The sequence below is a fragment of the Ipomoea triloba genome, chromosome 5 (genome assembly GCF_003576645.1).
Source record: "Ipomoea triloba cultivar NCNSP0323 chromosome 5, ASM357664v1".
NCBI classification, from domain to species: Eukaryota; Viridiplantae; Streptophyta; class Magnoliopsida; order Solanales; family Convolvulaceae; genus Ipomoea; species Ipomoea triloba.
In genome coordinates this window covers 17,665,925-17,677,383 of record NC_044920.1, presented here as the reverse complement: position 1 = coordinate 17,677,383, position 11,459 = coordinate 17,665,925, and the positions used below count along the sequence as shown (strand labels likewise).

Below are 11,459 nucleotides of genomic sequence, written 5' to 3'. Positions count from 1 at the left end.
GGGGGGGGGGGGGGGGGGGGGGGGGGGGGGGGGGGGGGGGGGTGAATAGGCTTGTATAGACAATTCAAAATTTTTCTAAGCAATATAAAAACAAAACACTCAACAGTTTGTCAATGTCTTGTAAACAGCAAAATATAAATATTGTGTAGTGTGTGTTTCACCTGTAGATCATGCATGCAATAATAAATAATAGTTAAGCACTAAAGAACACAAGAAATTATAGTGGTTTGAAAGTGTATGCAATCATTATACTCCACTCTATTGAATTTTGTGATCTAGTGCTTTGATCACCAAGCCCACACTAATCACACCCAAACCAGCGCCTCCAACACTGCAACTAGGACTTCACAACTCCTTGTAACAATCCTCTATCTAAACTTCGGTAGAGAAACCACTTATTTAACAATTTTTTTTCTTTGCTTCCAACTTTGAGACTTCTGGATTGATTCGATCTTCAATGAATATCAAGTCTCTCTAAGATGAAGATTTTTGCACTCTAGGAATTTTCATTTGAATATTTCGTATATAGCATTTTTGTGTCCGTCTAATCGTTCTTTGGTGTTGAGCCGCTTCATATTTATAGGTATTTGAGAAATTGTCTGTTGGAAAAAGACAATATCAAATTTGAATCCTTGTCAGCTGGGTCTTGTATCCTTTCCAGTCTTAAAATAGACTTTATCTCATTTTTAAGAGTTAATTACAGCAATGGTCCTCCGACTATGTTGATTTTCCAAAATTAGTCCCCGACTTTTAATTTGGACAATTTAGGTCCCTTGACTTTCAAATTCTTTCCAATGTTGGTCCTTTCGTCAAATGAATGGGACCTAAATTGGAAAAAACCAACATTGGAAAGAATTTGAAAGTCAAGGGACCTAAATTGTCCAAATTAAAAGTCGGGGACTAATTTTAGAAAATCAACAAAGTCGGAGGACCATTACTTGAATTAACTCCATTTTTAATGTTGTGTGAGACATTAAAAAGTTTCAGTATCAATCTAAGCTCCAAGTCTCCAAAAATATAATTCACGCCACCTTGGTGAATTTAATCTTCAATTTTTGCTCCAATTTTATCTCTCTTCCCAATTTGGACTAGTTACTTTCCATAAGATTAAGCTTCTAACCATTCCACTTGTATGGATTACTGGTAATTAATCATGACGTCATAGTATAATCCTTATCTTTCCATGATCCTTGATCTTCAAGAAATCTTCATGCAAACTTCTATTTCTTCTTGCTTTCTTCGAATTTTCCTTTCTTCATACAGTAATGCTTCAAAATTCTCATTTAATTCCTTCGAATTAATTCCTTAAATTCTTCTTTAATTTTCCTTTGGTCTTTTAATCAAAATTGTAACACTAAAAATAAAATTGGGGGTTCTAAAGTTTCAGTACATGTTGGCATGCATGTCAAAATCTATTACATTATTTCTAACGCACTTAACTATCACCAATTGGTTTTAAGTAGAATATGGCAACCAGATAGTCAAAGAACTCTATGGTTAAGTGCGCTTAACTTACAACAATCACAAAATAGGTGACCCATGGGGAAGTAAGCATAGTGGAGTGCTGAGATCCATCAACATGACTTTCTATCATACCTTTTACCTTTTAGCTTTGTAATTGATAAGAGCTCAATATAACCTCATCTCATTCACAAGAATAATAAGACGAGAAAAATACATATCTATTATTTCTATAGATCTCTCTCATTACACCATCTTCAATAGTGTCTCCATATAACCTCATCTTATTCACAATTTTTATAAGACGAGAGAAATACATATCTACCGTTTTGTAGAGGGCATCTCACATCGATCATACCACCTTCTCAATGATTGCAACTTGGACATCTATGCCCGATCAACTCCTTTGTGTGACACCTTTAAAATGTCCCAAGCTCCCTTTGCTGTTTCAGCACCAACTAATAACTACACACAAATGGAGTAATCAACACCTTGGTGAATTTGTCACAAGGCCAATTGATCTCGTTATATAGCAATTGCATCAGCTCCCTTTGGTAGATCGAGATCAACAAAGCTCCAAAGATTTTGAGCTTTCAAATGTATGGACATTATAATTTGTCAATAATTGTAATCTAGTTTCTCATCTAATTTGGGTTCAGACCATACAATATTGAAATTCATTGTCATGTTTCACTATATATGGGAAATATCTCGAGCTCGGAAGGTTTACATACTTTGATACCAAGTGTAGATATATTTAATGTAATATATCTTTATATATGTGTGTGTATATACATGTATAGCTTAATATAATTGGAACAGAAAAGGGATTAATATGGAGAAAGTTTAAAGCTTGAACTTCTTAATACACACACTCTTACATCTTACATTAAATGAAAACAATGCAATCTATTTATAGTGACTAATATGTCACTAACCCACTAATTTTAACAAACACACAAATGAAACTAATCCATAAATCTAACACACTTCCATTCAAATCCCACTACTAACCATTATCTAATTTTGACATGTTACTAATACATTTGTAACCACTTCACAACATTTTTATTTGGTTTAATATAATAACAATGTTATTATAACACACACACACACTAGACTGCAGGTTCATCATGTTTTGATGACGGGATGCTTGGTTGCTTCTTCTCCTCTTTGGGCATGGCGTTGATTTGGAGCATCCATTGGGAAAAAGATCTCTTGATGGTCATGAATATTGTATTCTGACTATAGATTGCATATAGTATCAATTGCAATACTCCGACACCACATCCAATGGCATTTGGTACCTTTATTATCATATCATACATATATGAGTAACATGTAATTAATTAGATGAAGAAAAATAATGAAAATTTGTAATTTATGTCTCTCAGGGATAAGCCATTTATTAATGTCACTCATCAATTCAGGGATAAGCCATTTATGGGGTCAATATATGATCACATTTTGACAATTCAAATTTCAGGAGCAACATTTATACCACTTAAAATTGAGATGTAACATTTATAATTGGTCTACATTTGAGAGACATAAATTACAATTTATATATATATATATATATATATATATATATATATATATATATATATATATATATATATATTTAAGCATTTATATATATAAAATGTTGGAAGTGCTAGCTTACATAAANATATGATTAAGCATTTATATATATAAAATGTTGGAAGTGCTAGCTTACATAAACAAAAGGGTCATTCTCAAGGAGGCCAAAAATGAGCCAAGCAGTGCCACATAGGAATATGGAAAAAGTCAAGAGGAATGGCATGAACTCTACACTCTTTGTCTTCATCACAACCCTCTGCAGTCACCAAATTTTCATGAAGATGAAAAAGTACTAAGTTTTTGTTTTCCTAAAAGAAATGTTCATTTTACTTTAAAATTTTCAAATATAATATTATATCATAATAGCATACAGGATGACAAATAGTTATTCCCTTTTGCCTATACTGAACAGCTATATATTAATTTTTTTAAAAAAATAAATTAGGCGTGGCTTATTTAATATTTCCACTTTGCAATCTCAGGTTGTCTAGGTATTCATTTGTTTTTTTTTTTTTTTATTATTCATATGTTTTAAAATTGGTCACCTAATTTTTTTCGGAATAAGAAAAACTCATAATCGTTATTGATGGTGTGCACTGTATAATAGTATGTAAATCACGTACACATTAAAAATAAATCACATTGAGAAGACCATTAGTGACGAACAATATTACCTTATAATTGATTTCTCATATGCACCTGTGTTAATGGCGACTCATTTGCATCAAAGCATAGAAAAAGTACAACTAAAATGAGACAATTAACGGAAGCTACAACTTTATAATAATATGATTTGTAGATAATTAATTTGGCTTGATAACTTTTCACTTTTTAAATGAAATTATATATATATATATATATATATATATATATATATTAAAAATATTTATATTTTGATAGAAATTTGTAAACAAATATTATATTTTGGGTCGAGTTAATATGAAATGTAATACTTTATTCATGATTTAGTATTGCATTTGCTAGTATAATAAGTATTACGTCTCACGGTCTCACACAAGCTTTTGCCTTATATTTTTTATTTTATTTTCACAGTTATATATTAAATGGCCTAAGTTAAACAATCATTATTGTGTGGACTATACTATAAAGTAATGTACAATCAATACAAAAATAATGTGTTTTTAGTATATCGCAAATGTAAATTATATTCATGAAAAGTATATTATTTCATTTATTTGAGAACTGAAAATACATTATTTTATATAATGTACATTCATACATGAATAATGTATTTTTACTATATTAAAAATCTACTTTTCGTGACATGTGAAAAAAGCCAAGAGCCAGCTTTACTTATAGAGATGATTATTATTGTACTAGTAGGGTGATATAATTGTAAGGGGAAGAAGTTGTAATTGAGTTGAATAAGCCAAGCAATATAATAATAAAGCACAAAAATATTAGGACTAAAGTTTAGAAAGGGGAATATTAGATCAGAAAAATGTGAGTCATAATTTTATAAATATGTATGTTTCTTTTCACCTTTCTCCAATAAAATCAATACACATGACGAGAATTTTACTTTATATGAATTAACTTAATTATCATTTTTGTAGCTATTATAATAATAATAATAATAATAATAATAATAATAATAATAATAATAATAATAACTACTAATTAAGTTTGGAAAAGGGGAAGATAACTAGATAAGATGAGAAGAGCTTACAATGACTGATAGAGGTGAGAAGTACATAATGGCAGTGGAGATTAAGGAAGCGAAACCGCAAAAGAGCTGTCTGATTCTCCCATGGAAAACAAGCACCGAAAGAAGCGCAACAGCAACAAATATTCCGACAATTAAAATAAGGAGCGCTCCCATCTTTCTCTTTTCATTCTTGGGCGCAAATACTAGAAATATGACCACAAATGCTAACTCAATTACCGTTCCGGTTCCATCAACTGTTGTCATAAGTATGTTATTAGGTGACACAAAAGGCAACCCGTACCTGTCATTATCGCATACCAAATAATAATAATAATAATAATAATAATAATAGTAATTAATAATAATAATAATAATAATATTGGAATAACTCAAGAATAGAATATAGCAACCATAATCCATAAAGAATGAAATAACTCAAGAATAGAATCCGATTTAATTTCACCTATTCTGATCTTTATTTAGTTTACTAAAGGGAATTGCATTTCATTGTTGGTTGGTTTAAAAATAAAATAAAATAAGCATTCAAAAGATATATATTATATTCTATACTAAATGATAGTATTAAGAATAATAATAATAATATTATGAGTTAATTATTGAAATGGTCCCTCGACTATAGCGTAATTATCAATTCGAGCCTTGATTTTTTTTTTTGTTTAATTAAGGCTATGTTTGGCAAACCTAGCTGAAAAGGTAGCTGAAAACTGAAAAGCTATAAGCTCGAAGCTGAAATCTGAAGAGCTGTTATGCTTAAAAGTGTTTGGTAAAATTAGCTTTATGATAAACTGATAAATGTAAAAAGACTAAAAATGACACTTCATACAATTTAAATAGTTTTAAATTTAAATATGTTTGTTTATATATTAAAATATAAAATAGTGAAATCGATATATTTTAATAAAATATAAAATAAGAACATATATTTGAAAACATATAAAGTAAACAAAATGTTTATAATTCATAAGATTAGTTCATACAAAAATCAATGTTCAAACACAAATGTCAAATTGAAATTACAACCAAACATATTGAAAAGAAAAGTCAAAAAGGTTTAGCCAAAAAGGTTTTAATTGGGAAGGGTAAAGAATGTCATTTCTTTAAAATAATAAGGTTAAAGATGGAAAAAAAGTTAGGAAACTACTAGCTTATTTTGAAACGCTACCTTAGGTAGCATTAAAAAATAAGCTCTTTTTTTAAGCTACTAGCTTATTTTATGAACATTATCAAACAGAGCTTATAGCTTATTAGTAGCTTAAAATAAACTATAAGATCCTAAATAAGGTCTGTCAAACAGAGCCTAAGCCCTCAACTTTGAAAATTTTAATCAATTTGATTTTTCATTTGGTTAACATCGGAAATCTGTTTAATTCAAGGGTATTGTTGGAATTTTACATCAAAAACATCATTTTCTCTCTTAATAAATTGAAGAGTTATTTATTGAAATGGTTCATTGACTATAGCAAAATTACAAATTTGGTCATGAGTAGCTTTGAACGTGAAATTCCAACAATACCCTCGAATTAACCAGATGTCTGATGACTAAACAAACGAAGGATAAAATTGGTTAAAATTTTAAAATTGAGGACTTAATTAGGCAAAAAAAAAAAAAAGGTCAAGGACCAAATTTGTCATTTCGTTATAATCAAGGAACTATTTTGATAATTAATTCTAATAAATTATTATTTTTATTATAATTATTAACAACTATTGTTATTGTTGTTGGTGGTGGTAGTGATGGTGTTGTTATATAATACATTTATAATGCGCAACAAAAATAAACTATAAATTAAGGACAAATTAGACATTAACAAAAGAAAACGAATCCACACACACATTTGTGTAAAAAATATTCTTAAGTAAAATGTGGTTATTTAATTATGATCATAAGTGGTGTTTTTTAAAATGTATGTGGCTAATTATGTGAGAAGCACAAGAGTTAACCCAATGGGAATTGTCAATTTGTCAATTGCGGGGATTGGATCCAGGCAGGTTATCTCAGAGTTCTTCCCCACAAAGAAATTTCTTTGCCACTTGAACTATTCCTTTGGATTATCATACGTAGTGTTACTTTTATCTAAAATATGTTATTATGAATTGTTTTAGGTAACAACAAATTAATTAAAAATATAATTTCTTAATGCTAAAAATTAATACCAAAGTGATTACTTCAATATGTTAAATTTGGTGTTGATACACAAACAAGTCTTTAAGTAAAAACAGAATGAAGTGTTGAAAGAATATACCAAGCACAAAGCAGGCAATTGAGCAAGGCCATGACATAGGGCAATCCAGAGAACTCTTCCGTGCTCCTTCTCTTGATGACCCTCTTGAATGTAACACTACAATTTGTTTAAGGAAAAAAAAAAAAGAAAAAAAGAAATCAAACATCAAGAAAATTAAATGTTGAAACTAGCAATAATGTAGAGAAAGAAAGAAAAAATCTGCACAAATTTCAAAAATTTTAAAATTACGAACATGACAATGTCATATATATAAAAATATCGTATTTTACCAAAATAAATAGTAATGTGTATAGTTATAGTTTTCATTGGTTGTCGATCGGTTCTTATGCCATGGACCCAAGTTCACCTTGTAAGGTGGACCTAGATCTATATTCACAATTTTAGTATTATATGTTCAAAATTTTAGTATTCTACGTTCACAATTTTAGAATTCTATGTTTACAGTTTTTGAACTCTAGATTCATAATTTTTTAACGCAATATTCACAATTACAGAACTCTATGTTCACAATTTCAGAACTCTATGTTCACAATTTTAGAACTCTATATTCACAATTTCATAACTCTATTTAATAGTTGTATAGCACAATTTTTGAATCTATATAACAAAACTGTGAATATTGAGTAATGTAATTTTGTATATCGAGATTTGAAATTGTGAATATAGAGTTCTAAATTGTGAACATATAACTCAAAAATTGTGAACATAGAGTTTTTAAATTGTGAACATGGACCTAGGTCCACCTTGTAAGGTGAACCCGTGTCCATAGCATAATTTGCCGTTGTCGATGAGGCCCTGGCCCCTGAGATTATTTTATTAAGAAGATCTTGACCCGATTCAATTCTTTAAATTTACAATATTATTCCTAGCCCGGGTCCCTGAGACTATTTCATAGATAGATAGATTTTTATAGGCCTAGTGTCCCGAGTAATAATACTACTTTTTTTTACTTCATTCCGTAATTTTATATTTGATTTATGATAGACTAGTATCGATAAAATCATAAGTTGTAATGCAATAAGTGATGCTATATTGCCCTCGTAATTTTAAATTTTAATATTAACATTCTTATGTGCGCACTAATTAATTGACTCTTTTTTTTTCTTTTTTCTTTTTTTGTATTTGGTTAGTAAGTGAAATTCTTTTTTTAACATGGGATGTAGTTGGCTAATAAATAGAGTTTTGTTACTACATGAAGAGATCGATAAACATATATTATCAAGAGGGAAAATAACATTGACTTTTAATATTCTTTTAATTTTATTTCATTATATCAATGACGTTTATTTCCTTGTTACAATTATTTTTTCATTTAAAATTTTATCATTTTACAATTTAATAAAGATGGTTAACATGTAATTTTATAATTCAAATATCTTTCTCCAACATGTTTTCTCCCTTCTCATGTAAACTCTTTTAATTGATAATAAAATTACATATTAGCCATACTTATTAAATGGTGAAATAATAAAATTTTAAAAGACTAATTAATGGTGACAACAAAATAAAAATCAATAAATATAATGTAAATTTAAAAAAAAAACTGAATATAATAGTATTATAATAGTTAACGAGGAAAAAATAAAATTTTCTCTTTTTATAACCTTCATAATTATTCATCTTTGTAAGACTATTCCCATCCTTAAAACGAAAGGAATTGCATTCGTATATAGGAAATTCGCTGAAGTTATTATTATTATTATTATTATTATTATTATTATTATTATTATTATTATTATTATTATTATTATTATTATTAAATCCAACAAGTGGATGCAAGGCTTTCCACTTGTCTTGTCTGTGTCCATGCATAGCTTCCACCTTGCCATTTGGTAAGGTGCGGTGAATTAATTTATTTTAATAAAATAAAATGATATGGTTGTTATTATATTATATTTTGATAGTGTATAAATAGTGAAAAAATTGAAATAAAGTTACACATATATAATATTGTAGTAAGGTCTAATCAGAAAAATAGGAAAATATTGCAAGGATATTGTAGCCTAATATGGTAACTTTTATTAATAATTAAAATGAAACACACTTCTAAATAAGCTAATTTAGATGATATTTTAACTTTTCACGTAGTAATATATTAATTCAACAAGTTTTATTATCAAATTACGCATTAGTATGTGTATATATATATATATATATATATATATATATATATATATATATATATATATATATTTGGTGTCTCTTACTCCAGTGTCGTTTTGCTAAAATAAAAATTTTCAAACGAAATAGGACATATTTAAAATAAATCACTTTTTCTTTTTCCAATAATAATTTGATATTACTAACCTCATAAAAATTTATCCACAGACACACACATATATAGACCTTAGTTCAGGTGCAGCCGCATCAATAGTTATACAAATATGCACCAATAGTGTTAGGAAACGCACAACAAAAAATTCAAAAGTACAACGAAAACGCACCATTAGGTACGCATCACCAAAAACGCACCATTAGGTATGTTCATAAATGCACAATTAAGTGTGGAGAGGCCAGGTATGATGCATTTTTGGGTATGTTGTGCATTTTGTGGTGTATTTGTGCATTTCATTGTTGTGCATTTTCTTAACAGTATTAGTGTCTTTTATAAGCGACCGCACCGACCGCACGTTAAGGCGCGACCGCATTTTAGCTGAAGTGTGTGTGTATATATATATATATATATATATATATATTGTACAATATCAAATATTATTAAAATATGTGACACCTTCTATAATCGATCGATCGATTAATAAAATAAAAATACCTTCACTTTTTATTCGTTTTTTTTTGCAAGCACTTTTTATTCATTTTAAAAAAGTCATTATAGTTAAATTATATTAAAAGTGATTTGAGAAGGTTCATACATATAGATACATATATACACCTATATTTATATCTATATGTATACATGCATATTGAGAGAGAGAGAGGGAATTTTACATTGGTGCCAAGTAGATGAAAAAAGCAGTTCCATTTGCTATCAAAAAAAAAACAAAAAAAAAAAAAAAAAAAAAAAATAAAAAAAAAAAAAAAAAACCAAAATTTAAAAAAAAAAAAAAAAAAAAAAAATAAAAAAAAAAAAAAAAAACCAAAATTTAAAAAAAAAAAAAAAAAAAAAAAATAAAAAAAAAAAAAAAAAACCAAAATTTAAAAAAAAAAAAAAAAAAAAAAAATAAAAAAAAAAAAAAAAAACCAAAATTTAAAAAAAAAAAAAAAAAAAAAAAAAGAAAAAAAAAAAAAAAAAAAAAAAAACAAACAAATAAGCGTCAGAACAAAAGTGTATCGAATAATTAGAAAAAAAAAAAAAAGCCGAAATTTTCATCAGAGAGATCGAAGAAATGAACATACCAAAGATCCCAAAAGCCAAATGGAGAGTGCGTGCTAGACCATGCATCTCTCTATACTAATACTAAAACTAAAACTCTTAAACCGTGCACCAATACACGTTTCCACTCGGGACATTTATAGAGTTTGGAGGAATATAATGATGTGGCAATTGTTATACTCTGGACCGGGTTTATACTGCATTGTGAATTTTAGTTTAAAAATTATGTCTACAATTAACACATTTTGTATCTCCAGTTAATTATTTTGTATTTGTAAATAAATTGAAGACACATAACATGATAACTACATACACATAAACTGCTAACTGCAGGTACAGTAACATGCATGTTATGTGTTTACAGTTAACATATTTTGCACATGCAGTTAATGGTTTGTGTCTGTAGTTATTATATATTTATATATGTGTTCATAATTAACATGTGATGTACTTTCCATTTGTTTATATGCACAAAAATATTTAGTTGCAGATACAAAATGTGTTAACTGCAGATACAGAATCTAAATATTATTTTGGATTAGAGTTCACCATGCAAGGTAAATCTTAATCCGTGGTATAATTTGTCATGATGTGGCGCATGCTCATAATTAGCTAACTTTAGTGTCTTGCCTTATTTAGATGATAAAGAGAATCATAAAATTACTATTTAAGGATTTGAAATAATACTTACTAAGAGAAATAATGAGAGTTATTTATTAATCTTAATAAAGTAGAAGGGCATAGTGAGAAGTGAGAACGATGGATTTAAATGGTCGAACTAGTATAATATATATATATATATATATATATATATATATATATATATATATATATTTTGAGTNATATATATATATATATATATATATATATATATATTTTGAGTACTACTGACTGACTCCGTTACATTACAATGTAGTATCTGTTCATATGTAATGAAGCTCATTACTACTTTCTTAACTTATTACAATGTAGTATATGTTCATACTTAATGAAGCTCATAACTATTTTCTCAACTTAATGAAGCTCATAACTACATGTAGTATCTGTTCATAACTGTACTACTTTCTCAACTTAATGAAGCTCATAACTACTACTTTCTCAACTTAATGAAGCTCATAACTACTTTCTCAACTTAATGAAGCTCATAACT

General features: G+C 27.9%; 1 protein-coding gene across 1 annotated transcript; it reads right to left on the bottom strand.

The window, feature by feature from the left end:
• Positions 1-2,291: 2,291 nt before the first annotated feature.
• On the bottom strand, positions 2,292-10,429 carry LOC116021218 (bidirectional sugar transporter SWEET1-like). Its single transcript, XM_031261830.1, has 6 exons — positions 10,333-10,429; positions 9,925-9,961; positions 6,979-7,074; positions 4,736-5,015; positions 3,182-3,301; positions 2,292-2,768 (listed from the first exon to the last, which is right to left on the bottom strand). The coding sequence occupies exons 1-6, from the start codon at positions 10,376-10,378 to the stop codon at positions 2,577-2,579; spliced, it is 771 nt and encodes a 256-aa protein (XP_031117690.1). The 5' UTR covers positions 10,379-10,429; the 3' UTR covers positions 2,292-2,576.
• Between the last annotated feature and the right edge of the window lie 1,030 nt (positions 10,430-11,459).

What these genes read in the sequence shown, in the direction of transcription:
- LOC116021218 (XM_031261830.1), bottom strand. Translation starts at nt 10,378, where the DNA reads ATGCATGGTCTAGCACGCACTCTCCATTTGGCTTTTGGGATCTTTG. An exon ending in TTCATCTACTTGGCACCAAT is followed by an intron (nt 7,075 to 9,924) that starts GTAAAATTCCCT and finishes AACAAATTGTAG; the next exon opens with TGTTACATTCAAGAGGGTCA. An exon ending in AGAATGACCCTTTTGTTTAT is followed by an intron (nt 2,769 to 3,181) that starts GTAAGCTAGCAC and finishes ATGATAATAAAG; the next exon opens with GTACCAAATGCCATTGGATG.